The 27,834-nt window shown below is 59.9% G+C and overlaps 1 protein-coding gene across 1 annotated transcript; it reads right to left on the minus strand.

Annotated features, from left to right (window-relative positions):
• Window positions 1-2,096: 2,096 nt before the first annotated feature.
• ASS1 (argininosuccinate synthase 1) lies at window positions 2,097-27,704 on the minus strand. Its single transcript, XM_084298986.1, has 15 exons — window positions 27,646-27,704; window positions 25,092-25,203; window positions 24,674-24,742; window positions 24,245-24,433; window positions 21,767-21,823; window positions 21,336-21,410; window positions 18,101-18,171; window positions 17,687-17,717; window positions 14,100-14,190; window positions 12,263-12,347; window positions 11,619-11,683; window positions 7,507-7,638; window positions 4,209-4,365; window positions 2,872-2,937; window positions 2,097-2,380 (listed from the first exon to the last, which is right to left on the minus strand). Exons 1-15 carry the CDS (start codon window positions 27,690-27,692, stop codon window positions 2,326-2,328), a joined length of 1,302 nt encoding a protein of 433 aa, XP_084155112.1. The 5' UTR covers window positions 27,693-27,704; the 3' UTR covers window positions 2,097-2,325.
• Between the last annotated feature and the right edge of the window lie 130 nt (window positions 27,705-27,834).

The raw sequence follows: 27,834 nt of genomic DNA on the forward strand, positions 1-27,834 counted from the left end.
GGGCTGGCTCCAGCCTCTCCATCCCTGCCTTCCCCCTCCTGCATCCCCCCGGCCCCATGGGGCCCCGCTGGAGCGAGCTGCCCACGCACGCACCTGCCAGCAGTCCCCAGGGATGAGCAAATCCCCGTGGGGTGAGCCCTGTCAGGGAGCAAGAGCGTTGCCAAAAAAGCCAAATTAACACCAAGGAGCTCTCTCGCCCCTGCTTCTCCCTGCGGCACACGCTCGCCTCCCGCCTCCGCTTGCAGGTGGCACTTAGAGGGGACCACATCCCTCCTGGCATCGTCCCCACAGCCTCCTCCCTGGGGAAATGACATCCCTGGGCAGGGGGACCAGAGGAGATGGCACCTTGTGCGCCTTGAAGAAGCAAACCTGGTCACCCGTGCCATGCTCCCGAGGGCGGTGCTGCCACCCTGGGTGCGGGTCCCTCTCCGAGGAGCCCTGGGCCACCTCTCGTGGGGCTCTGCCAGGCTCAGGGCAGCTGCCCCTGGCCGTGACCAGCCATAAATTGGACCGCTGTGGCTTTAAAGAGCTGTGCCTGCTCCTCGGCTTGCTGCAGGGCTGGTGGCAGCCGGGAGAGCCGAGGACACCTGCGGAGATCCCGTACAGCTGGGGAAGATTAGCCTTTTCCACTAGACAAGACCCATTACCATGTTCCAATATACCATCACTTCCGCTAGGAGAGCCCGCAGATGAGATATCGATTGCGGTGACCCCAGACGAGCCCTTCCCTGGAGCCTGGCAGGGTTGTGGAGCAGCCCCACGGCACGGCACCCATGCAGGAGGGAAGGAGCAGAGGGCAAAGATGGGGTGTCCAGAATATCACCCCCTTAATGCTTCTGCTGGGGAGCTCCCAGGTGGTTTGGGTGCATCCTGCTGCTCCCCCCGGTGTTTTTTCCTGCTGCTGGCCACTGCCGGGTGGCCCTGCAGGAGCCCGACACTGCTCAGCCCCACTGGGGAGGGGAGGTGGTGGGAAGCTCCACAGAGAAACCATAAAAACGTGGGGATTGGGAGGGCTAACGGTGATTTAAGCGGCGCAGTAATTAAACACGGTGTTGGGCTTGGAGCAACCTGGTGGCAGCACCCAGCGGAAAGGGCAGGCGCTTGCTGGCTCTCTTCTATCCCCCTGCTTTCACCCCAAAAAGACTTGTACCCTCCTTAACCTGGCTTTCCAGCAGCACCGAGCTCTGCTTTCCCTGCATGCTGCCTTTCCCTCCCTCCCCTGCCACCGGGGACCTGCTGCCCAAGGAGCACCCAGGGGAGGTCCCAGCCCCGGGGTCTCAGCTCCGCCAGCAGAAAGCAGTGGGGATGCAGCATCCCCCCCCCCCCCCCCCCTCCGCACCCCACAGGGGTCGGACAGGCTCCAGCAGCCCAGAAAACCATTTCTCCCCCTCTCCTGACAGCCCTCCGCTGCTTTCTCCTCCCAAGATGGTAGCTGCCAGTAATAGCAGGGAAAGTAACATCCAAGCTGGGAAAATAACATGTTATTTTCCCAGCGGTGATGTCAGAGCTTGTCACGCTCGCCGGCTCGGCAGCGGGGCGGGCAGGGCACGCCTGGATGTCCCCACGCGGCCACCACCGGGCCTGGCTGTCCCCCTGGGGCTGCAAAAAGCCCTGTCCCCTTTGGGGGGGCTGTCCTGGCTGGAGACACCGACCCGTGGGCACATCCCTGACCACGTCCATCCCCATCCTTGGCACATCCCAGGTGCTCACACGGGGAAGAATTGGTTTTTTTTTTTTTTGCCTCTTGGCATCTGGGAGCACCCTCAGCCCTGTGCGCACGGGGTCCCCACCACGCTGCGCCCCCCCGGAGATGAACTCTCCAGAGGGTTTTTTCCCCTTTCAGACAACCCCGAGCCTCATCCCCAAAGACAAAAGCGCCGCGAGCAAACCCTGGGAACCGCAAAGCGCACGGGGACGGGGACGGGGACATCCCCATCACCGGGCACTGGGGACACCTCTGCTCCCACAGAGGGGTCCCGCTGCTGCCGAGCCCCCGGCGCCCTTCGGCAGCACTTAATCCACTACAAACCCCACAAAGCCCTCGGCCAAGGCGTGGAGGAAGAGCAAACAAACAAGGCAGGGATAAAGCCCGGCGCTCGAGGAGCGGCCCCAGCGCGTGGCTGGTTTTTATTTCCTTCCCCACTTCTCCTCCGGCCGGCCACCTTTTCCATGATTGCATTTCAGTCGTCAGGGGCCCCGTAACAAAGCCATCACCTCGGCCGCCGACTCCGGGAGACGAGTTACAATTACAAATTACCGCCACAATTAGCGGTGGTTCTTCGAGAAATTAGAAAGGGGAGCGGGAGGCCCACACGCGATTGATTGCTATTCAGCCTGCTTCGCGGTGACCTTGCTCTGAAGACGATGATATTCCTTTAGCCTGGAAACCAGATTAAAAAAAAAACACAACATAAATTAATTGTAAATTAACAGTAATAACACACATTTCCTTTCAATTAATTTAAACAGAATGAGTTGGGCGTGAAGAGCAGGCGTTTGTTAAGGCCTGTACAGTTTAATTATATTTTTTTTTTTTTCCCCCATGAGATAATGTAATTAATTTATCTTGGAGGGGTGGGGGGACATCGCGGATCGGGGAGAACAAAGCGGTTAACAGGCAATGGAAAAATTAAGAGCCCATTATGTAAATGCAGCATGTTTTACAGCATTTAGCTGGGGGGGGGGAGGAGGTACCGCGGGGTCTGAGAAGTAAGTAAAATAACGAGGCCGGGTGCTGGGGAAGGCTGTAATTAGGCAGGGCTGGGGCTCGGGGAGGCTGTCAGCGTCCCGGCAGTCGGTGGGGGCTCGGGGCAGGGCTGAGTCCTGGGGGGGATGGAGGGGGGGACCCCGGGAGGAGCCCCCCACACCGACCTCAGCGAGTTGATGTTGATGAAGCCGGTGGCGTCGGCGGGCTCGTAGTCCCCTTGCACGTTCATGCTGCGGAGAGAAAAGCGGTGTCACCCCTGTGGGGACGGGGATTTGGGCTGTGCCCGGGGACCGCGGGGAGGCTGGAGCTGCATGGCCACGAGCAACCAGGGCACGGCACCACGGGCACGTTCGCTGGGTGTCCTGCTTCCCCGCTGCAGCCCCAAATGTCCCTCTGGGGTGACGCCTGCCACGCCGTGTCCCCAGCCATCCACCAGCCTCGGGGACATCCCCGTGGCCGTCCCGCTCCGGGCAGGGCACCGCAGCCCCAGCACATCCCCTTCCTTCCCCCAAAAATCCCAGCCCCGATGGCTTCCCACTGCCCCCCAAACCCCGTCTGCCTTCCCAGAAACTGCAAACCTTAAAGGAGAGGGGGGAGAAAAAAAAGAAAAAAAGAAAAAAAGAAAGAGTTTACAATGATTTTACCTCCCCTGACGGGCTACAGAAAAACCTCTGTGCTTTTATTTTTGCTCATTCGAGTGGTTCTGACCTGCTCTATAATTACGTTACTTTCTACCTACTGTGCAGAGGCATTTCCACACAGCTCTGCCTCTCACAGCTTTCTCTCGGGTTCCTGTGACGCCGTCACTCAAAGGCTTTCAAACCAGCGATGTAGAAATCAAAAAGAAAAGGAAAATGGTTGGAGACGCAGGGAGAATAAGTGCCCCTGCTTTTCTCTCCTCTCTTTTCCCTCAGTCCCACCCCCCTCCATCCTCCTCTTTTTTTTTTTCTTCCCTCTTTTTTTTTTTTTTTTTTTTTTTACTTTATTCATTTAATCTCTCCAAGTGAGAGTGCGAAGCATAATGAAGGGTTGGGATGGATTATTAGGAGCTGTTGATTTTGAGGGGGAGGGAAAGGGGGAAAAAAAGCCAGAGAAGAGAAAGAGAGAAGATAATTTGACATTTACTCCGACTGATCTAAACTCATTCGGGTGTATTTATGGCTTATAAAGTGTTTAGAGAGATTGAAAGGGGCTGAGGGAGGGCCGGGGAGGGGGGGGAGCGAGCAAGCGAGAGAGAAAACAACGCGAAGAAAAGGGAAAAGCCAGAGGAAAAATATATATATATATAATATTGACTCCAAAACACGGCTCGTGCTTGGCTGGGAGGAAAGCACGGGCTGTGACGGGTGGGCTGGTGGAGAGGTGAGGGATGGGATGGGATGGGATGGGATGGGATGGGATGGGATGGGATGGGATGGGATGGGATGGGATGGGATGGGATGGGATGGGATGGGATGGGATGGGATGGGATGGGACCCCCGCAGACCCCGTCCCCACTCACCTCACCAGCTCCTCGTTGTACAGGGAGCACGGGGATGCCCTGCCCAGGATGGAGACGTGGCCCTTGAAGACGGAGAGGCGCACGGTGCCCGCCACCGCCTGCTGCGAGCGCGCGATGCAGTGCCGCAGGAACTCGCCCTCGGGGCTGTGCCAGAAGCCTGCGGGCACCAGGCAGCGTCAGGGGAGGGGTGGGGAGGTTGGGGGGCTCCCTGGGGACGTGGAGGGTGTCCCCCCAGCAGGCTGGGTCCCTCTAGGAAGCCCTTAGGGGGGTGTTTAAGGAAAAGGATGGAGTTCTGGAAGAGGGGAATGAGGTGCAGGGATGGGCAATCCCAGGTATCGTCCTGCTCCATCACTGCCCCCCCATGGGGTGCTTCCCCCCCACCACTTTCAGGGCAGTTTGATTTTCCCCTCCCATCGCCGAACCCTCCTTGGAGCACGGGGTTTGGGGGACACGGGCAAACCACACGGGTGCCCGTAGGGAGCTAGCCACCGTCCTGTTCTCCACCTAACCCCAATCACAGCAATCAGCTCCCCTTCCCGCCCCCCCCAGCATCCCAATCTGGGCACTGGGGTGACGCACACACAGTGTCACATCCCCCAAAAAGCCAGCAGGGCAGGTGGTGGCACGGCCATGAGTTGAAGCCACCGGGAGTGCACGGAGGGGCCGTGGCCCTGCTGCTCCTCCTGGGCACCCTCCTGTCACTAAGAGGGTGTAATTAGCCAGCGAGCCCTCCAGACCCGGAATAAAGCCTGGGAGATGGAGAGGGAGATAGAGGGGGAGAGAGAAAGAGCCCATTCAGCGCCCCCCGGCCATCCCCTGCGTTATCTCTCCCATCTCCCTGCCTGCACACCGGTGCCCTCTCACCTTTCCTTTCCCAGCTGGGACTCGGGCTGAGCCCATTAAAGAAACAAACCCAGGCTTTTGTTGGCTCCCTGCACCGGCCTCCCTGCAAGGAGGTTTTGCAGTATTTGCCATCTTTTTCCCCGCCTCTGCTGGGATAAGGTGACGGGAGGTGGGTGCACGGCTCAGGTCTGGGGATGGAACCGGCGCCACGTGGGCCTGAACGTGCCGGGCACTGGGGTGAGCATCCCACTTCTCACCAGTAAAACCATCCCCAGTGCCCTGAACCCCTTTCAGCACAGCCAAATGGTGCAGGGCCCCCTTCCTTGCACACAGACAACTCCACCGGCCGAGGGAATAAACCCCTCTTCTGGGTAACACACTCCAAATAAAACTCTTCTAATGCCAGGGCTGACGTAGGGCTGCTGCATCCCCTCAGCAGGGGAATAAAAAAAAATAATAAAAAAATAAGATAAATAAATCCAAGACATGTTAAAATAATAACCAGCTGCTTAAATGCTGGCTCCAGTAGCTCCAGGTGTGAGGAATCCTCCTCCCTCCTCGTCCCCCACCACCCACAAATTCCCCCCGTGCAGTGATCCATCCTAACGCCTTCCCTGCTTTGTCAGCCCTGGACATCCCAACCATCCCAAAACCACGTTGTGCAGGCAGACAAAGACATTTTGGTACCTGCGGGACTGACCCTGCCCTCCACGATGGGATCAGTGGGGAAGGTGAACCCTAATCCTCCCGAAATCAGGGGCTGGTGTCCATAATGAGGTCTCGCAGGATGGCCAGCTTGAGAGCCTGGCCACCTGGGGCCGGGAGGGACCTTGCAGCACATTGGGGCTCACACAGGTGAGCTGAGGGATGGGAGGAGAGAGAATGGGACCTTGAGGACAACGCTCAAGTGATGCTTAAGCCTGGGTGTGGACCGAGGGACCAGAGCCTAGCAGCTAAACCTGCTGTGCCCGACACAGCACAAGCAGGCAGCGGTGCCAGCCAGCCCACGCGGCTGCAGCTCTGTGTTAAAACCCAAACAGAGGACACAAAAAAGCTCTGCCAGACTTGCTGCTAGCTCTGCGACCAGCTCCGCACACGCCAGCTCTGCTGGAAGCCAGCCTGCACGCCTCCAGGCTGCCCCAGCCTTCCCTCCCCTCGGCACCCCTGCATCTGTGCCCAGCTTTGCCAGCACTAAACCACTCCGGGATAACTCCTGGCGTGCTCAGAGCACTCCCAAGGGAGCCACGAGGTGCCCTCGGTGATGGCAAGCCCCCAGGCTGGTGGGAGAGGAGCTGCAGGACATCCCAGAGCCCCTCGCCCAGCGGCAGGAGCAGCCCCTGCGAGTGGTGGGGATGGAGAAAGAAATCCCCTGGCACCCGCGTGGCCCCTTCATCCCGTGCTTTCACAGCTGCGAGTGTTTGGGAATAAATGGTTTTATGCTTCAGCTACAATAAATGAATATAAAAATGGCAAAGTCTAACAAAAGCAGCCAGGGGCTGGTGCAGCATCAGGGAGCCCAGGGGAGCAGGGGCTGCCATCCGAGGGGAAGGTGGCTCTGGGAAGTCACCGGCGGCGCAAAGCCAGGCGCTGCTGCGGCCCCAAAATCAAACGGGGTCAGCCTTTAACAGGCACTGATATTAAACAGCAACCGAGGGAAACTCAGCCCACGCACGTGGCTGAGCAGCCCCGCATCAAAGCCTCCATGTGCACCCCAGGAGGAGGGAGAAGTGCGTGATTTCTGTCCCTGTCCGTGGGTCCCAGCCAGCATCCCCTTGTCCCTTAGTGTCCCCATCACCCCCCGGCCCTGCCGCACTGAGCAGTGCCACTGTGTGGGTGTGCACAGCATGGCCTGGGGAAGGGGTTTTGGGGTGGGTTTTGGTCAGGAGGGGGCTGCCACTGCCCTGAGCCCACTGCCCTGGTGCCAGGGTGCTGGGGGAAAAGGATGGGGGAAGGCTTGGCCAGGAGCAAGCAGTGTGGGGATGAGGGGCAGGAGGCTTGGTGCTACAGCCGGGTGTGCTGCCTGGGCCAGGGTGATGGCACCAGGCTCAGGGGAATGCCAGGAGCATCCCCTACCAGGGATCCCTCATGGAAGGTGGCATCACCTCCTGCCAGCAGCCGTGGAGCCCTTTTACCCCAACAGCAAGCAGGGTGTGGGGACGGGATGCTCTGGAGCTCACTAAATCACAGATCCCCCGACCCATTTGGATTGGAAGGGACCTTAAAAGACCACCAGGACGAATCCCCCTGTCATGGGCAGGGACATCTCCCACAGGACCACGTGCCCAAAGCCCCGTCCAGCCTGGCCCTGAACCCTTCCATGGACGGGGCACCCACAGCATCCCTGGACGTGAGCAAACCCCTCTTTTTTTTTTTTTTTTTTTTCCCCAGGTCTATCTTTGACAGCCACACCTGAATTTTGTCACCCCGTGGGGCACGCTGCAGGGCCTTTACGTACCGTTGTACACCAGCTCGGAGAATTTCAAGGAGAGCCCCTGTTTGATTTTCCGCACCTCCCGGTCCATGGTGAAGGCCTCGATATCTAAATGCGCGTGGTATAGGATCGTCCCCGCTGGGGTCTCATAGATACCTAGCCATTTTTCCAGGCAGGGGGAAAAGCAGAAAAAGAGAGAGAAACGAATGAGACCAAAACTGTCAGCAAATGACAAAAAATAATGACTTGGCTGACAGAAGGAGCTGTGGTCGAGCGCATTCAGTCCCAGCTTGCTGTAAAATGCATCTGTCATTATATTCATGCTGGGGCCGAGACAGTCCACTCCGCACCTTGCGGAGAAAATTTCTAGATTCCCCTCTTTGAAGAGGCACTCTGACGAGGCTAAATGACAGGGTTTGGGAACCGATCCCCCCACCGATCCGTGCCCAACGGTCTGCTGCTGAAAACCTGTAATTAAGAGAACGACGCGGGGCACAAGGCGCGGGGAGCGGAGGGCCTGAAGTACCCTCCTCTCCCCTCGGCTGCCAAGCCAGCCCCGTGCTGCTGCCGCAAAGAAATGAGGGCCAAGAGAGCAGCACCTCGGCCGGGGCTGGTGAGACCCCCACCAGCCCCTTCCCACCCGCCCCTGGTTGTGGGGAAGGTGCCGGGTTGGAGGGCAGGGGAATTATTGTGGGGTCGGGGGCAAAAGCCACGGGGAAGGCACGGAGGGAGAGCTGCTGCCTTTGTTCCGGCCACTCGGGGTTTGTGTGCTGTGGAAAGGGTTTAAATCTTGTTTAAATATGATGGAGACCACAAGGGGCTTTTGCAGACAGCGCCTGTCCTTGCTCGGGGTGGTTGCAGGGTCACGTCCCTGTGCCCTGCATGTGGGCACCGTCCCCTCTCCAACTGGGCACCCACACTGGGTGCCCGGTTGCATGGCCCTGGGAATGGCAAAGGGCACCTGCACGTTTTGCTGGCATGCACAGGGACAAGCCTGTGTCCCTGAAAAATAAAAAATTCTGAGCTCAGCGATGACGGAAGTTAGAGGAACGCTGCCTCCAAATCGCCACGTCGCCGAGAGCTGCTGTTGGGCAGCCTCAGTGAGCTTCGTGGTGCTGGGACCTGCCACGGGGCACACAGCTCAAACACCAAAATCCCCCGGCCCTTCAGTGAAAAGGCTGGAGGAGAAGAGCCCCCTGCCTTTCCTCAGCACAGCCAGCAGCACCAGGACCCCCAGGCATTACGGTGCCCACCCTCACACCACAGTGGGCACAGCTCCTGTTCTGGGGGCTCAAACCCCCAAGCTGCCTTCACCAAACCTCATCCCCACCAGGCTCCTAAAAACTCAGCGTCCTCCAGGCACGGGATGGGAACTGACCGACCCCACGGGGGCCAATTCCCTCCTGTTGGACCACACAGCAGTTCCCCAGCCCCATCCCAGGGGGTCCCCAAGGACCCATCCCCACGGGCACAGCCCTGCACGGGGGCTCCAAACCCTGGCTGCATGACCAAGCCCCCTGCAGACACAACCGACAACCCCTCTCCCTCCCCTTAACGCTAATTTGGGCTGGCCAAAGGTTCAGCTTTGCCTCCTGCCCCTCTCCACCCCCCAGCTCGCCCCATCGGAGCGGTGATAGCAGCACAGGGACCGCTGTGCCGGGAGGGGAGGTGACAGCCGAGCTCCCGGAGACACCTCGGGAGTGACACTTGCAGCGTCTCCAAGTGTCTATTTTCATCTCCCCGTGTTTACAGGAAAAAAGACAGAGGTGTCAGCCACGCAGGCTGCCGGAGCTGCAATCACCCCGCAATTACCGCTGGGGAAGGGGGGCTTTGGAGAGGGGGGGGGGGCAGCCCCACAGGCAGCTGCTGCTGCTTAAAATTTGCAAGTTTGTAAGCTCCAGAGCCTTCGCTGCACCGAGCGCGGGTGGCAGCACGGTGCCGATGCTCGTGGGATGGGACATGGTGTAGGGGAGGGTGAGGCCACCCAAATCTCTCCCCCACCAGGGCAAATATTTGCAAAGTGGGTGCAGGATTAGGAGAGGAGGGTGCGGGTTCAAGCAGGGCTTGCTGCTGGCCTCCTGCGTCGGCGCGGTGCCTCGTGGCCTCGCTGGGGGCATCGATGGGGAGGAGAGAAAAAAAGAATAAGAAAAGAGAGGAGAAGCCCCAGCTGAACAGAGCTGGGCTCTTTAGGCAGCGGCCCTCCCCTCCTTCCTGCCTCCTCCCCACTGATTTCATTTACTCCACTTAATTAGCCCCCCTCCGGAGTTAAGAAGATAATTTGGTAACGAGGATGGGAACGGGCGCAAGGGGCAGGGAAGGCTGGCACTCGCTGCCCTGCCCCATCAGCCCCCGTCCTCCCAGTAAAACAAACACCTCGAAATCCAGTTAACAGGGCTTAAGGGGCTGGCACAGGCAAGCCCGGCGCGCCCCTCACCCATTAGTCCTTAACGAATTTCAATTAGGAGCTTAGTAAAAATCAATGCGAATGAATTTCCCCTTCCCAAACCGTGTGGGTTCAGGAGGTGATGGTGAGGAGGGAAGGTGGCCCGCCAGGGCTTGTGGGGACCTCAGCTGTCCCCGTGGCCACGAGCAGCCCCAGCGCTGTGCCCGTGCCTCAGTTTCCCCTGGTGAGCACGGATCCTTGGGCTAACGGGGTCCCGGTGACCCCCCAGAGCCCCGAGCTGGTGCCACCAGCAGGGTCACCGCGTCCCATGGGATGTTATGGGATTGTCACCCGTGAGCCCAGGCCCTGTCCCTCTTGGTGCTAACACCATCAGGGGTCCGAAATGCTACCAAAAGTGGCTCCTGGCCACCCCCTGCACCCCAAAATCCCCGGGGAGGCAGGTTCCAGCAGCACCCCCTGCTCCAGCCCCATCCCCACAGGGGCTCCCCTCTCGCTGAGCACCCTGGCAATCGTGGGACACAAGAAGAGCAAACTGGGGGCAGGATCCTACTCAAAGAGAGGGAGGAAAGCCCAGGGCAAAGTCTCATCCCCCCCTCGTTGTCCCCAGAAACCCGGTCCTCGCCCAGCAGGCAGCGCTGCCGCAGAGCCCTCCTGTGCCGGCACACCAACACGGCAGCGATCGCTCGGCAATGTCACGCAGGAGACAAACGTGACAGATAAATGGGGTTTGGAGAAATTATTAAATGCTGCAAGGGTCACTAGAGCATGTCAGCGGCTCTTAAAAAAAAAAAAAAAAAAAAAAAAGGAGGATTTGACAAATTACTCAGCATCCTGCATGCAAATGTGCAAGCTGGTGCGTGCGGTTTGGGGGTTGGTTTTGTGTTTTTTCTTGTTGGCTTTTTTTTTTTTTTTTTTCTCTCCTTTCTTTCGGTTTTAATTCAATTCTCCAAACTCTCTCTGAATGATTTGGGGTTTTGTTTCTCACCTTCCGTGGTTGATCCTCCGGCAAGGTGCCCGGTGCCCCGCAGCAGGGGCTGAGCGCCGCCACCGAGCCCTATCAAAATATTTGCTCGTGCCCTGCCACAGAGGGCAAGTTTAAAGAAAGGGAGCCTCTAATTAGGTATTAATGAGATTTAAAACAAAAGAGCAGGGACAAGAAGGGGGAAACGGTGATGAGCTGTCTCGTTACTCCGCTCTACCAGGGGCAGCTTGCTGCCTCCGGAGGTTTCTGATGGAGCTGATCCCTAGGGGTGATCGATACTCAGCCACAGCCCCGAGAAGGCAAAAATAAATCAAGGGATCGGGTTCCGAAAATCTTGGTGACTTGTGTTTGCCTCCCACACTTTGTCCCTGTGTCACACAGCCCCGTAGCAGCACCCTCCCGTGCGGGCTGAGGTTCACCCACCAAGCCCCAAGCGGGGCGGTTTTCCCCTTGTGCCAGGTGCCACCCCCAGCCTTGGGGTCTCTGGTGGCACTGGGACCCCCGGGCTGGCACAAACCATGGCACTGGCAGCGAGAGGACAGCTGCCTTCATTAAAAACCAATAAGAGATCCTCATAACATCCAAATCCTGCTTAAAAGCTGAAGGAAATGGAGCAGATGAGGGCTGCCAGTGAGGCCGGCACCCGAGCACCCCAGCGATGCTGAGCGTCCGTGAAGTCCCACCAGCGTTTTCCCCTTTTTTTGGCTACTTTTATGGCTGGGATGGCACTGGGGGTCGGTGACCACTCACCTCTGGACTTCATCCCCACGAAGCGGTTCTCCACGATGTCGATGCGCCCCACGCCGTGCTTGCCCCTGCGGAGGAGAAGGGCCAAGGGGTGTTGGTAGGGACCCCCATGTCGGAGAGGTGAAAGGCAGATTGTTATTTTTTTTTTTTCCTTTTTGCCTCCTTTTTGCTCTGCCACCCTCTCCTCTCCATGTTTGCCATGGGCAGAGCCCCGTGGCAATGGGGCCAGCGGAAAATAAACCGGGCAAGGGGATGGGCACTGGGGACTGGCGATGCTGCAGCTGTGCTCGTGATGGCCAAAATCATTGAAAAACCACTTAATTAACATTTAAAAGGAGAACTACGTGGCAAAGCTCAGTCCCATTCATCTCCGGTGGAGGCACAGAGGAGGGCGCCTGGCACTGGGTGGCACTGGGTGCTCCAGGAGCACTGCCCTGGCTCCTGGCACGGGACAGGGTTATCCTCGACCCCTCAGGGCATGCTATAAATGCATGGGGAGCAAAACCCTAAATCCCCCCGTGCTCCCAGCCTTGGCACCAGCATGGCACAGCGGGGACAGCACCATCACCACCGGGGACGTGCCCGCCCGTTTCCACCCCAAACCGGGGACCCTTGGGGGAGGTGGCGGGGGGCTGGGCGGCACTCACGCGATGTCGTTCAGGTACATGAAGAGCTCCAGGGCTGAGCGGCGAACGGCCCCGTCCCCGATGTTGGTGACCTTCACGGGGACACCTGCGGAGGGAGGTGGGCAGGATGAGGCCGGCGATGGAGGGATCCCCCCCCCGGCATCACCCTGTGCGCGCTAAGGAGACGTGACAGATATGAACCCTAAATAACTTCTTAAAAAGGCATATCCAAGCTGCTGCCCGGGGAGAGGGGAGCGAGGGGAGGGGGGACCCACCTCGGGAGAAAAAGCGAAATAAATAAATAAAAAAAGGCCATAAAAATGTCCCCCCCCACACCCCCCTGCCCACCTCCACCCCTCTCTTTCCCTTCTCTTCTTTTTTAGGGCCTGTGAAATTGCAACCAGGCCCTTAACTAATTGAATTTCACGCTCGGCAATTGTCTTAGGGTGCAGCACCTTCTGTCCCACCAGCCCCTGGCGGGGGGCTGACAAACGAGCCACCCGCCGCCGGGGGGGGGCACACGCACGCACACGCACGCACACGCACCCCGTGGCGGGACGCTCCCTGGGAATTCATTATTGCACCTTTTTTTTTTTTTTTTTTTCCTTTTTTAAAAAAAATTTAAAGGCCCTGGGTGGGATGGAGGAAAGCCGGGGCCGGGGAGAGGGTGGTGGCGGTGGCGGCGGGGGGAGAGGCTGAATAGAAAAAGAGGCATTTTCCTGAGCAGTGTGAAATGAGCAATAAATGTATTAGGAAGCTGACAAGGGGGCTGCGGGGCCCACAAAGAAAAGCGGCGCAGAGTTGGAGGCTAATCCCCCCTCCATCTGCCCTCCTCATTACCATCGGGCGCGCTCGCGGTTGCCAATCAGCGCTCAATGCCTCCCTTTCGAGCCTTTATCACGGGGCGCCCGCGAGAGCCGTGGCTGCTGACGGGCTCTGTCAGCTTCCCCCGGCCTAAACCCTAACCCCCCCCCCGCCCCCCCCGCCTCCTCTTCGCCAGGGGTTTATAAACTCGGTTGTAAATTGCTATTAAATGTAAGTTGCGGCAATAATGAACCTTAAGCCGCTTCTCGCCCGGGCCCCCCCCTCGGCGCCCTCCCCTCGCCCCGGCTCTTTCTATTCTCGGCCTTCGCCGGGGCATTGGCCGGGGTCCGCGCGGCGGAGAGCCGACATTGTCGGGGCTGTTGTTGGCGAAAGCTGCTTAGCCTTTAAAATAGTTAATAATTAGATTAAAACTTCAAATAAATTAACTAGGGGCTGAATGGGGAGCTGGGAGGGAAGGGGGAGTGGGGGGGGGATCGGGAGGGGAGGAGGATCGGGAAGCCGGAGCCCGGCTCCCACCAGCCCTGGGGGATGCGGGGAGGAGGTGGCACCTCGGAGCAAGGGGGTGGCACGGGGACACCCATGGGTGGTGGGGTGGGGGTTCTGTGTCCCCTTTGCCAGGCTCCAGGGATGGGAAGGGGTGACCCCCCCATGATGGCAACCCCATGGTTGGCCCATGTCCTACTGCGACGCTGGCCAGGGCCACCTGCATGTCCCCAGGGCCACCTGTGTGCCACCCTGCAGGACAGGGCCACCTGCACCCACTGCTCCGGGATGCCCAGGGAGGCATTTCTCTGCCCACAGGGGGGGTCCCAGTGCCACCAGTTGGAGCCCCATGGGACAAGAAGTCACGAGGGCCGTGCCCAGGCCCCCCGTGCCAAGCCCCAACGTGCTCCAAGCGCTGCCCCAAGTTGCCGTGCCCCGAGTCGGGGCTCGTCCCACCTCCGCCCGAGAGATGCTCCAGGCTCACCAGGGAGCAGGATCCGGCCCTAAAAGAGGAAAAATCACCAAGGGCAGGCTGGGGGGAAGCTCTTACCCTTCTCAAACTCGATCTCCAGGACATCCGGCGTGTCAGGAGAGGTGGCCGGGTCGCAGGTCTTCGTGTAGAGGCCGGGGGGGGGCGGATTCTGCAAGGGGAGGGGGAGACAAGGGAAAGTCGGTGCCGTTGGCACAGCCAACATCACCAGCGTCCCCAGACCTCGGCACACTTCACCCACCGCCCCCCGTCCCCATCCCAAAGCGAGGGGGACGCGGTGAGCGCCGGCACAAAGCAGCGCCGGAGCCGGCGGGGGCCCCGGGAACAAAGGGGCCGGAGAAATCAGACAATTTTTCCCCTCAACTTGATCTCATCTTTTTCTTCGACGCCCCCACAGCTGGAGGTGGAATAGCTGCGGAGAAGCAAGTCAGGCAGGGAAAAGTGCGACTTTTTTTCGGTCAGTGCGGAATAAGCCGGGCTGCGGCCCCGCCGCACTGACCGAAAAAACGAATGAGGAGGCCTGACCCCAGCAGGTGCTCTAGTCGCATGGGCTCTTTCACGGTGTCCTCGAGGTTAATACACACGGGGGGAAGACGGAGGAACAAAGCAAAAACCCATTTCAGAGCGCATCAACCTTTATGTATATTTTCCCCCAAGATTTGTCGCCAAAGGAGCATCTTATCTCCGCCAGAGCCGGGCCGCGGGGGTGACGGCGGGGAATTGAAGCACGTACCAGATGAAGGAGGAAAAAGTAATAATAATGATAATAATAATAATGAAAAGCTTTCCGTCCCAGAAAGCAAATGCTTTGCAATTTAGCGAAGCTAAAGCATCCCTCGTGGCTGCTGCCCCAGCCAGGTGGGCACCAGGCTGTCACGGTCACTCGTGGTGGTGGCACTGCCTCTTGTCCCCTGTGCCACCAGGGAGGGGACCCCAGCCGTGCCCACACACAGCCTCCGTGCTGGGAAAGGGAAGAGAGGGGAAACTGAGGCACAGAGAGACCCAGACACCTGAAATAGGGGAGAGAGGAAAGGAGGCACCAAAGCCAGCTTGTGGCAGTCACTGGCAACCACACCGAGCCCAAACTGCTCACCCAGCCACAAAACTCGTGGGATTTGGTCAAACTCCGAGGGAACATTTCCAAAGGAAACCCATCCACCTCCACACCCACCTGCTCTCTCTTCTTTGCTCCAGGTGGCTCATCGGAGCATCCCCATCCCTTTGAGAGGCTCCAGGCCTCTTTCTGCTGCCCCGTTTAACGCCAGGTGAGCAGGAGCATGAAAACCATCCCCAAAACCCCAGGCAGCTTCCCACTCTGGGACCATCCAGCTATGTCCCCGCCACACAAAACACCCCACATTCAGGCAGCTGGGGGTGGAGTTTCTCCAAATGGAGCCTCTCTGCATGTTTTACACGGTAATAAATTGGTATTTTCCCCCAACAGGTGAGAGCTGGAGCCCCTGGCACTGGGTCCTGCCTGCGGCCAGCCCCGGGCGCAGCCTCTCCTGCTCACATCTCCTCCCTCCTGCTCCTCGCCAGAATAAAACTGGATGAGGTAGAAAACAGGTTAAAAACCAACAACAACAAGTAAAATGCAAAAGGACTTGCTTGAAAAAAAATAAATAAATAAAAATTTTGAGGGGAAAATGAATTTCCCTGCGGAAATTTCACCTAAAATTTAAGACGTGAGGAGTGCGTTTTGGGGTGAAAACTCCCCTTTAATTTTGGCTCCAACAAATCCCCGAGCCCAGCCATTCCCAGCACCTCGTCCTCCTGTCCCAGGAGCGCATCCCGGGGTGCATGGTGCTGCCCTCCCGCCGTGCCCCTCCGTTGGTGCCCCTTCCTCTCTTTTTTACACAACGCACACGCGCGCGCCTCCCTCGTGCCCCCCAAGCGCGCGCACGCACGCACAAATTACACGGGCTGCGGATTTCAATTTTACATCAGCTGGCCTCTCCTAGCCCTGATCATACTTATTAACCAGAGAAACCCGCTGGAGATGATGAAAAACTTGGAGTTCAAAAGGAAGGACGGGGGGGGGGGGGGCGAGAAATGGAAAGTATTAAAAACTCTTTACTAAACATTGGAAGTCAAAGTCAGGTAGTTTCCAATTTTCTAAGCCAACTATGAAAACCCCTATTAGATAAAATAACTAAATAGAAATAAAAGTGACATTTGGCTTGCATTCCATCATTACGGTGCGAGTCTGTCCTCTTTTTATTCTCTCTCCTAAAAGCACAGTTCAAATGACAAATAGTTTGTTGCAGTGTATCAATGCCTCCTATTTATCCCGCCCCGCAGGGGGGCTAGTCCTGCAATGTCATCTTTAAAGGGGAGAGAGGAAAAAAAAGAGGGGGGGAAAAAAGGAAGAGTGTGTGGAAAGAGAGAGAGGGAGGGGGGGAAGAAAGAAGCAAGAAAAACGGGGCAAGAAGAGAAGAAATTGGAAGCAAATGGTCCATGAAGTAAACCATGATGCAGAGCTATCGATGCCGCAAATGGTTTATTCATCCGGCTGATATTGTTGTGCCCGGGACTGAATGAACTCTTTCAGAGTGCCATATGAAGTTAAAGCAAGTAAATTTCTATCTTTCTCCGCATTAGCTGCCTCATTGCCCTTCAATCGGGCCTCACAGAGGCAGAAAATAGCTCAACCATCTGCTTTCAAATCCCTCCCTTTGGCAGGTCTCCGGGCTTTGGGAGGGGACCCTGCCGCGCCTGGCACCCCGGCCACCCTCGTCCCGGGCTGGGAAGGGGCTGGAGGTGCCACCACGCTCGGCACAGCCCTGTCCTGGCTCTGGTAGGTGGGGAGACATGTCCCTGACCCCCCAGTGGCTGCCCGGGGTGTGGGGGAATGGCCCATCATCTCCTAAAGGGACCCCATTTTCTGTGCTGCCTTGTGGATGAAAGGCAGGGTGCGGGGTGAGAGGTGCGGGGTGCCCACGGGGTGCCCGTGGGGATGGGGGTTCCCAGTGGGGCACTGCAAGGGGGAAGGTGCCCCTCTGGAGAGCACCAAGGAGGGAGCAGGGTGTCAGCCTCACCTTCCTCATCCTCGCATCCCCGTGCTCTAGGTGCATGCCTGCCTGGCCAGGAGTCTGCTGCGCACCAGGGGTCCCCCTGCAGCTCTGCCGGCCTCTCCCCGCGCTAATTAGTGCTGATGGAGAGCTCAAGTGGCCACTGAGCATCGCAGCCACAGGAGCACTGCCACTGCAGGACCACCAGGCTGCAGGCACCCCCATGGGGACCACATCAGGGCTGCCACTTCCAAGCCATTGCTTTACCCCAAATGGAGATGAAGGGGAAGCAAAAGGGACCCTGCAGGCTGCAGGGATGGGGTGGGAGCAGCCCGGACCCCTCCATCCACCCCGGTACGAGGCGTGGGGCAGCCCCGCTCTCCACCAGCACCTCGTGTGTCTCATTGCTCCCTTAGTGCCATCCCGTGACGTTTTCCCCTCCGCTGCCATCACCCTGAAACCGTCCCGTCCCTGCTGACGCTGGCGGCAATTAACGTGCCGGGAGAGAGGCAGCGGGGCCGGGCGGGTGGCAGGGCCTCCCCCGCCGCACGGGGCCCGCCGTGAAATTGCCAATTAGGCTGCAAACACACGAGACGCCCTCGGCCCTGTAGCTGCCACCCGCCCGTGATCGATTACCTTGGGGTTCTCCAGGATCCCGGCTTCGTAGCTGGAAAGGAAAGAGAGAAAAAAGTCACTGCAGCGCCAGCACCCAGCGCCCAGGGACCTGCCCGCAGCGGGGCCGCCCCAAAACGCTGCCACCACCCCATGAGGATGGGGGTAAATAGGTTTTAGGGCTCTTTGGAGCTCTTAGCAGCAACCCTGCAAGGAGTGTTGGGCTTTGGAGAGCCCAGGAGCTGCCACGTGGGACACGGGTGGCTCTGTAGCTATAGGAAGGGAGGTTTTGGGGCCAGCCTTGTCCGGATCGTTGTGGCTCAGGAGGACTCAAGCTCTCTGCTCTGGAGGTGTGAAGGATTGTCCTGGCCTCACAGGGGGGACATGGTGGCCCCAGGCTCCGGGTCCTTGCCCCACAGGAGCTGCCCGACTGCTCACCTGATGTGCATGAGGTTCTCGTCCATGCTCCAGGGTGTCTGGGGGGTCACAGGCACCGGGATCCCGTGCTTCTGCAGGGAGAAGGGAGAAACACTCAGCGAGCCTGTGGGGCGAGCCAGCCTCTGCTACTGGCACAGGACCCAGGGGGCTCAGCCCCAGAATCACAAAGACTCAACCCCACAGGCAGTGGCAATGCTCCTGTGCCTCTGACTGCTCCCCATCAGCTCCCACCTCGATGGGCACATCGGGGACACGGTGCCCCAACCCCACACCGTGCTGCCAGGAGGGGAACGGCTGCCCCAGCCCCACCACAAGCAGAGGTGGAGCCCCAGGGCATGCTTTAACCGAAGTGATGGAGATGTCAGCAATTTGTGCTTTTTTTTTCCCCCCAGATCCAGGTCGACTCGTTTCCCCGGCTGGGCTCCTCAGCGACAGGAGGTGACCTGGGGACACGTCGCCAGCACCGCAGGATGCTCCCCAGCCTTCGGCAGCACCGATCCTCTGCCGAGAGGGGACAATACCCATGTCCCCACAGCCTCGTGCACGCACAGCCTGGCACACATCCCCAAACCCACGCACCTCAGGCTCACACCGCCCTGGCACAGCGGTGCCCGGGGCCCCGCACCAGCTGCCTCCCCGGCACGCAGCGCACAGCACCGAGCCCAGCTCCCTAACAAGGTCAGCGGCGCACTCAATTATCCTCTGACATTTCAATGGGGGAAATTGCCTGTGAAGACGAGGTGAGCACGCAGGGGAATTAGCGGGAGAGGTGACGGCAGCGAGCTGCAGCAGCCGGAGCCCTCGGAGACGTCGCCCCGCCGGCGGCATCGCGCTCCTGCTGCACGCGAGCCACGGCTCTGAGGTTGGGATTGAGGGTTTGAGGCTGGGTTTGAGGGTTTGGTGCTGAGGATCCGGGATCTGGCTGTGCCTTGGGGTGTGCCTGCAGCCCTTGCATCTCCCCGGGGCTCTGCTGCTCCTGCAGGACTGCGGCACGGATGCCACCGAGAGCTGAGGAGCAGGGTTTGTTGGAAGATCTTTGTTCGCGGGGAAAAGGGGAAGGAAAGGCTTTGGTTTGTTAACTCACAGTCCTCAACCTACCCCCCAAGAGCACAGCAAGGTGCTGAGATGCCTCCTAAAGCTGCAGAGGGACCAAGCTCAGCCCCACTGCCTGAGCCAGCAGGGACAATTCCCCGGTACAGGCCATGGTTCTCCACCCTCCCGTCCCAGGCTGTGGGGATGCTGGGCAGCCTCAGCCCGGTCCCACCCACAGGGCTGCAGGTGAAGGGCTCTCTGCTGCCCACGGAGCCTCCCGGGAGGGCAGGCAGGGCGCATTTACACTTCAAATGGCCTCCACGCCACAAGCTCTGACTTGCAGAGAAGGCAAAAAGCAGCTTGCCGGGCGCAACTGCTGCTGCTCTGCTGGTTTCTCCAGGTGAGAATGGGAAAACACCTCTCCCCGTCCTGTCCTGTGGACACGCAGAGCTGCACATGCCTCTCACCCCCACAAAAACCCTACCCCAGCAGTGCCCTGGCCGCATGCAGAGGGCAGAGCGAGGGCTGGGGGCACAGATCTCAGCCCCAGCTGGGGACCGACCACAGCACAGGCATGAGCGCGGTGCCACGCTGCCATCAGGACCTGGCCCTTGTCCTCATCACAAAGGCCTCCTGGTTATTGGCAGAGGCCGTTTCACCTTCATTAATTAATGCTCAGCTCCTTTTATCCTGAGGGGCTGTAATCACAGGCTTTCCCCTTTCCCTCGTTCACATCCAGCTCACCAAGACTCACCGCTGCCCCTTTTGGACCCGAATGCCCTCAGGACCACGAGCCCTGAGCGAGTCCCTCTCCTTCCCACTGCTGCTCCTCCTGGCAGCCTGTGCTCGTGGGGCCATCCCCTTCACACCCTAATTTTCCACGGGAGCACTTCAAGTGGGATCCTCAGCATCTGGACCCACGAACAAACAGCCAACAAGCCTGGGTGGCTTCGGCCAACCATGCCACCAACCGAGCAGAGAAGGGGCTTCAGGGCACAAGCCCAGTGGCTTCAGGGCACAAGCCCAGCTCCTTCAGCCTCGCCCTGCCCTGTCCAAGGCCAAACACCCGGGTGCACCCAGGATCTCCACCTCCTCCATGAACACCTTTCAGCCCTGCAGGTTGCATGCACGGCGCTGCAGCAGCTTCTTGCTGAAGCAAGGCGAGAGCTGCGCTGTGGCTGCACGGATCCCTGCTTCCCCTGGCAGCATCCAAGCCCCAAATGCCATCGCCTCGTGTCTTCCCTGAGCACCAAGGTGAGCACAGCCGGGCACTGGAAGGATCTGGCCGGGTCTCCCTCCTCCTGCACGTGAAACAGAAAAAAACTCTGCCCCCCCTTTCTATTTTTTTTTTCTATTTTTTTTTTTTTCAGATGCTGAGCATCAGAGGCCACGAGGTGCGGCAAGCCCTCAACCCCAACCTCTTCTCTTTGAGCAGGGCCCCAACCCATTTCACTTTCCTTTCCCCATCCCCTTTCAAATGAAAAAAAAAAAAAAAAAAGAAAAAAAGAAAAAGAAACCCACAACAAAACCCAAACCCAAAACACATGTTCCATTTTCCCCGTATAATAAAAACGCCGCGCTCTTAATAACTCCCCTATTTGACAATTTGTTTGGCAACATATGGAAAGCTCTCGTAAACTCGCCCCTCCGCCATACAACAACAGATGGCAAACACAATCCTCAACACGCCGCTCCCGGCGGCCCCGACGTGCTCGGAGGGCTCCTCGCCCCGCGCCGTGGCCCCGCACCTCGCCGTCCCCGCGCCGCCAGGCGAGCCTAGACGGCAGCTATTTAAAAACCCGAAGCAATTTTCTGGTTCCTGCACAGCGCTGCCTTTTTCCCTTTTGATTGATTGAGCCGAGTTGTCAAGCATTTCCATGAAGTCGCTAAAAAAGAAAGGTACCCTGGTGGGCACGTAAAAACCTGATGCAAAACTTCTAATATGTTTTATTGCAACTTGTACTTCAAAAAGGAGGAGACAACAAAGGCGAGCGGATTTGCTTTGTCTGTTATGCGAGTCGCCGAGCTGGGACCCGCGTTTCCTTGGAAAACGGGTTACAATTAGCAGGCAGGTAATTACGGGCTTTGGAGAAAGGAGGGAGGAAGGAGGAAACGCGAGGGGGAAGAAAGAAAACCGCCCTAGGAAAGCCCATCACGGTGCCGCAGCCATGCCAGGCGGGGCTGGCCGCGGCGAGCGTCCTACCTGGGCATAGTCCATCAGCTCGCGGCGCCCGGGGAAGCGCTGGTAGAACTCGGGCAGCCTCCACGGCGCGACGACCTGGTGGCAGGCAGCAGTGTCAGGCTTGCAGCCCCCTCTCCTGTCCCCCCTTTCCTTCCCCCGGGCAGCCCCCCAGCTGAAATCGAATCTCCCCGCACGAGGGTGGCGTAACCCAAACCCCGACCCCAACGAGGTGCTGGGTGCGAGGGGGGAAACAGGGAGCATCCATCATCCTGCAGCTGCCTGGGTGCTGTTTGCTCAGTGGCCTGGTGGTGTTTGGGGTAAAAATAGGTCGATTAAGGATCTTTAGGGCCCCCTCAAGTGCTAAAATGTTGCTTGGTGCAGCTGGCAGCTTGTTAAGGAGAGGCACGGCCGCGCGCATCGGTGTTAAAAGGAAATCCCCCGGGCGGCCTTACCTTGATGCTAGGGCACAGCGCGTAGCAGGTGAGCTCGAAACGAACCTGGTCGTTGCCCTGAAACGCAAATGGGAGTGCTGAGGGGTTGCCTGGGAGGGGAGGTGGGTGCCCCACAGCACGTCATGTCAGTGGGGCACAGGACCCCCTCCTGCTCCAGCCCGCCCAGCACCCCCAGGAGAGGATCAGGGCACGGAGGTGGGAGCCAGGAGGAAAGATTGCAGGTTTGGATGTGGGAAAAGAAACTGCAGGAGCAGTGGGAACAGGTATTAAAAAAGGGAACATTAAAAACAGGTGACAAAAGGGCAGCTCCTGGCTGTGGCATTGTCCGGGGAGGCTGCCGGTCACTGGGACTGCAGGGGTGTGATGGCACCCGGGGGTGTGATGGCACCCGGGGGTGTGATGGCACACACGTGCACTGCAAGGTGCTGCTGTGCTGCAGTAACAGCTCCCTGTGCAACCCCACAGAGCCCAGAGGTGCTCCTGCAGCAGCAACAGGAGCCAAACGCCTGCAGCAGAGCGGTGGATGCGCGCCTCGGGGTGCGAGCTCCCTCCAACCTGCAGCATGAGCCTCTCCGGGAAGCATCTCCCAGCGTGAAGCACCCCGAGCTGAGCAGGGGGTTTGTCCTCGAGCACAAAACCTCTCTGACACCACCCCAGGCAGATCTGGGCACCGGGCAGCGGTGCCAGCAGGAGCAGAGCTCCCACGGGTTGATCCCTGAGAGCTGAGCCCCAAGGTCTGGCCCGACCCAAACGCTCCAGGGAGCCTACAAAACCCACATCTGAGTATTTCTGTGCACGCCTTAGAGGGGAGGTGAGGATGGGAGGAAGAACTCAGTGGCCAGGAGGCTGCAGCAGCTCGTAATTAACTAGCTCCAAACCTCCCGTTATCTTAATTAGCCCAGGCTGGTGGGGCACTGCTAATGAGGCCAGGATGGTGGGAAGGGGCGAGCCTGGGGGTGATGAGCCCTTCCAGGGGAATAGGGCTGACCAAAACCAATTTCCACCGGCACCAAGGGGCGCAAGGACCCCGCTCCCTCCTCTTGGCCCCGGCCCGAAGGATGCATTTACGGCCGGGCTGCCGAATCCCCGAGGACTATTACGCAGAGGCGAGGGGAGCCACCGAAGCACTCATTTCCCTTACAGGCCCCAAACAAGTCCATCTGCTCCGGCAGCGGGGACACCGCAGATGGCCCACTTTTAAGGCGCTGCGGGCTCAGCCGGGTCGAGTTACCCCCGGTGCTGCCTGCGCCCGCGGCTCTAATGGCTCAGGGAGGCTGCAGAGCCCGGGGAGCAGCCCCCGGGGAGCCCGGTGCTGGTGATGCCCAGGGGTGCAGGGGATGCGGCAGCACCGGGGTGGGTTCAGCCTTGAGCGGGCGTTTTCACGAGGAGGGTGCTGGGCAAGGGTGAGGGGAGAGGAGAAGGAGGCAGGGGAAGCGTCGTGGCAGGAACAAGAGTTATTTTGGCCAAGGAGCAATCTAGCCCCAATGTTGGCATGCCTCTAAGCTGTCCCTTATCTAATGACCCCCTCCTTGCAGGGCACCGTGCCCTTTGGCTGTCCCCAGTCTGATGTCTCCCTCCTTGCAGGGCTTCTCCAGCATCACTGGGGACCCCCAGTCCCTGTCCCCTTTCCACCAAGACCCTACAGGTGGGTCAGGACGGGATGGGTACGTCTCAGGGCCCTGCAGGATGGGGAGGAGGGGGGGATCCAGCCACCCCTGGGTGTGTGCACAGCACCCGAGGGCCCTGCAGAGCAGCCACGTGGGTGGCACCTGGTGACGGTGCCACCCTGAGCGTCCCCGCAGGGGATGGAGGTGCTGGGGGGGGGTCCCCCTGCTCTGGCTGTTCCTGGGGAAATGTGGCACGGTCCTGTGCGTCCCCCCGTCCCCAGGACAAGGGATGGGAAGCGATGGGGTGGCTGGTGGTGGGGGGGGGCACCTTTGCTCGAATGAATCCAGGAGCTGCCCGTCTCCAGAGCAGGCGCTGCGCCCCGAGCATCCTTCCCACGGTCTCTGGCTGCCTCTAGTGGCAAAATCTCCTCCCTGCTGCCCGGCACGGCCTCGGGGACAGCTGGAGACTGTCCCCGTCTCCAGGGCTCAGGGATTGCCCCAACCCCTCTGGGGACAGGGGGGCCCTGTGCCCCCCACCCAGCGTCATGGGCACCCCCAAACCCGCAGCGCTGTGCTGGGTCCCCCCCCTGCAGCCTCCTCTCCTGCCCAGCCCGTGGCCAGGGCAGTTTTTAAAAGCTGCTGTTGAAAGGGGTTCAGTGTTGAAAAACAGGGATTTCTGACCTGCTGGGGACCCCGGCTTGCAACACGAACCTTCCCGCACGCCGCCAGGCTGAGGGAACCGAAATTGAGCAGGGAAAACCCAGAAGGAAGTGTCGCAACGGGGCTGAGCTCTGCAATCCCCCCCCGGCACCCCCATAGAACCCACATCTGGGTGCCCCCAGCACCCCAGGGCCCCCCCAACTCCCCTCACCTTGCCCGTGGCCCCGTGGGCGACGTGCTGGGCTCCCTCTTTCTGGGCCACCTCCACCAGCCCGCGGGCGATGCAGGGCCGTGCCAGCGCGGTGCCCAGCAGGTAGCGGTCCTCGTACACGGCGTTGGCCTGCACGGCCGGCCAGATGAACTCCTCCACGAACTCCCTGCACACGTCCTCGATGTAAACCTGCGGGGACGGAGGGAGCCCGGCTTTTGGGAGGAGAGCCGCGAGGATCCGGCGACCTCCGGGGATTTTGGGTGGCACCCCCAAAGGGTCCCTTTTCCTCCCGTCCTATGTGTTGCTAAAAGGGTTTTCTGCAAAACCTCTGGGAAAGGGGCTGCTCGCTGCGGTGTTAGCACCGTGCCTGCACTGATCAGGGGGTGCAGGGGGGGGGCTCAGAGCCCCTGGAGGGAGGGATGCTGTTACCTTCTTGGCCCCCAGCGCCAGCGCTTTCTTTCGGGCTGCCTCGAAGTCTTCCTTCTGCCCAATGTTGGCCTGAAGGAGGGAAAAGAATTGGCTTGAAAGCTTGCACAAAACTTAATGCGTGCCCAGGCTGCGTGGAACATCCCCTGCAGCACCACAGAAGCCGCACTGACCAAGCTCAGAGCCATCCAGGATGGGTCCCCCCCCCAAGTCAAGGCAGTGATTTGGGGCCGTGCCAACCCCTTGGCTCTGCCCCGATGTGCTGCCCTCATTAGCAAAGGGTCATTAGGCAGCAGGGACAGGTTGTGCCCCACGGGGCTGGGAAGCTCAGCAGAGCAGCAGCAGGGCCACCAGCACGCCGTGCACCCGCAGGGGGCTGTCATTGTCACCCAATCCCTGTCCCCAGCACCCAAGGGCTCACCAGGTAGGCGACCACCTCGTAGCCCTGCTCCTTCAGCCACACCAGGATGCAGGAGGTGTCCAGGCCCCCGCTGTAGGCGAGGACGACGGTGCCCTTGGGCTGAGCCATGGTGCTGCGAGGTAAGGGGAAAGGGGTTTGCGTTGTGCTGCCCAGCGGAGGCTCTCCGTCCATCCTCTGGTTTGCTTCAGAGGTCCTCAGAGGGACGATATTCCCAAATCCTGCCCCGAAGGGGAGGCTGATCTTGCTCGGCACAGGGGTGAAACCCTCCCCAGTGTCCCCTGAACCGGCCCTAGAGCTGTCACGGTCCAGCTGGGAGCAGAGGGATGGGATATTCCGGCCAACACAAACATTACCCAGGGGATGAATAACCAGGAGGCGAGGAGAGGAGCTCCCCGTGCGTTAAACACGCAGGTTCCAGCAGCTGCTTTGGACAGAGGAGGAGCCCTTCGCGGTGCAGCCCTTGCTGGGACGAGCTCCCCGAATAAAACAAGGGCTCCCAGTGATGCTCAGCCTTGTTTCAGCCTGGGGGAAGCGAGCTGCAGGCAGCTCAGGATGGGGCTCACCATGGCACGGGGGTACCGGGAGCCCCCCGGGGCTGCAAGGAGAAGGGATGAGGGCGAAAAAGGAGCTGCAGCACCCTGCCCACAGCCCAGGCTGTGTCTCCTGGGAAAGGGTGGGCACCCTGCCCGTGTGCTGGCTGGCACAGCACCCGCTGAGCACCCGGGGCACCCCGCAGCAGGCAGGCAGCCCCCGGGGCCGCCCCGTGCCTCCCTTTGCTCCGAGGAGCTGTGGTGGCAGCCCCACGACCTGGGGGAGCCTGGCTCAGGCAAGGAGGAGAAGGAGGTGACCCGGCACATCCCAGGCACGTGAGCAGCACCCCCAGCTGCCCAGCTCAGCCCCGGTCCAAAGTCTAATTAATAGTTATTGGGAGTTTGTCCTAATTGCGCTGCCAGGGTGAAAGCTCTGCACCGGGATTCGGTGCCCCTCACCTTTTGGCTGAGGACATCAAGGACTTCAGCCAGCAACAGGAGATGGGAAAAGATTCAGCACCCTCAGCATGGGGGGGTCGGAGTCGTGCAGGGGGGATTTTGGGGGCCCCAGTGGCTCTGCTGGCCGTGGGAAGGGGCCGGGGCTGTCCCCGAGGCAGGCTGTGAATGCGGGGCCCCGCAGAGGCGATGCCAGCTGACCCTTGGCCGGGAAGGCAGACGGCAGAGCCGGCCAGATCCCATCCCCAGCAGCTTTCGTGCTCCTGCCAAGTCAGCACAATCCTGCTTTTACAAGGGGGGGAGCGCCCTGTGCCTGGCTGCCCCCAGCACACCGCTCCTGGGGGGCTGCGCGTCCCCACGGCGCATCCCCATTGCACCCAATGGAGCAATGCTCGGAGCCAGCCCAGCACCCCGGTGCAGGATCTGGCCTCACCGAGGAGCAGGGGTGTTTGACAGCCCCATAACCACCCCACAGCCATTTAATTTGGCTCCCTAAGCCTGCCCCTGTGCAGGCACCACCCAGCCTTGTGCAAGCGGCGTTTCCAGGAGCCCTGGGCGGCTGGGTGTGGGCAGAGCTGGGTCTGTGCCCAGCACACCCCGGCTCTGCCTTTCTCTTCCTCACCAGGGCATTTACAGGAAAGGCAAGTCGCCCTTCCCGAAAGGGGCCAGCCAAAGCACGACGCTGTGCTTAGGCAAAACCGCCCCCTGCATCCCCAAAACTCATCCCCTCTGCAGCCTTCGGCATCGCCCAGGGACCCGGGCACCTCACCTCGCCCCCAGGACACATCCTGGGCCATGGGGCCACCCGCAGGCTGCGGCCCCATAAACACGGCTCCGTGCCCACGAGGAAGGGAGAGCCTCAAAATTACGGGATAGGAGATCAAAGCAAACAGAGCGCGGCGAAGTGGAATGTTTCGGGGCTTTCTCAGCCCTGCTTATTATTGTGCTGCAGCCGTTTCCTTGTGAGTTCGGGCACGCTTTGTACCAGAGCGGCTGTTGGCTCTGCCCCACAGGAACACCGAGCTGGTCTGTTTAAAACCAGGAAAAAATAAAAGGCAGCGAGGCTGGGATAAAAAGCTTGAGTCTCTGGCAAGGAGAGGAACTGCCTTCCCCCAGGCGGGTGGGCAGAGCGGTCCTGGTGCTGTCGTGGCTGGGACAAGCAGGCTGCAGGGACGTGCTGCTGGCATTGGGATCAGCCTCAGCATCGCAGGCACGGGGACCCCATCACTGACCCCACAAACAGAGCTTGAGGGCACTGGGGTGCTGCCAGCCGGGGTCCCAGCTCCTCTCCCTGGGGGTGGCCAAGCTGGGGACGCTGTCAGGGTGGTGGGGATCACCCCGGGACTGAGCTAGAAGGGGTTTGGGAGCAGCCTGCACCCCTTTTAGTGATAGGAAGGGGCTGGGACCCCCCTGCCTGGTTAATTTGGGGACCAGCGAGCTCGTGTCCAGCACCACGGTGGCAGGAACCTGAGGCTGGGTGAAGAGGGGACAGCGAGGGGCAGGGGACGTGTCCCACCCAGCAAAGAGCCCCTTTTCCCTTCCACCCCCCACGCCGTGCCCACACTCACCCCCTCCGCAGGACGTGGGAGGCTGGCTGCCCCGGCTGCGTGTCCATCCTCCTCCTCCTCTTCCTCCTCCCTTATAGCCCAGCCGTGGGCAGGCGGAGCTGCCGCAGGACTGTCCCCTCCGTGGGCACCATCCCCAGGCGAGGCCCTGCCCTCAGCCTGCCCGGGGCAAAACGGGGCAGGAAGGGGGAG

The sequence above is a fragment of the Netta rufina genome, assembly GCF_964035555.1.
Source record: "Netta rufina genome assembly, chromosome: 20".
Taxonomy (NCBI): domain Eukaryota; kingdom Metazoa; phylum Chordata; class Aves; order Anseriformes; family Anatidae; genus Netta; species Netta rufina.

Coding starts and splice junctions, on each gene's coding strand:
- ASS1 (XM_084298986.1), bottom strand. CDS start 27,692: ATGGACACGCAGCCGGGGCAGCCAGCCTCCCACGTCCTGCGGAGGGG. Junction 25,204..27,645: donor TCCCACGTCCTGCGGAGGGG/GTGAGTGTGGGC, acceptor CTTACCTCGCAG/CACCATGGCTCAGCCCAAGG. Junction 11,684..12,262: donor ATGTACCTGAACGACATCGC/GTGAGTGCCGCC, acceptor TCTCCTCCGCAG/GGGCAAGCACGGCGTGGGGC.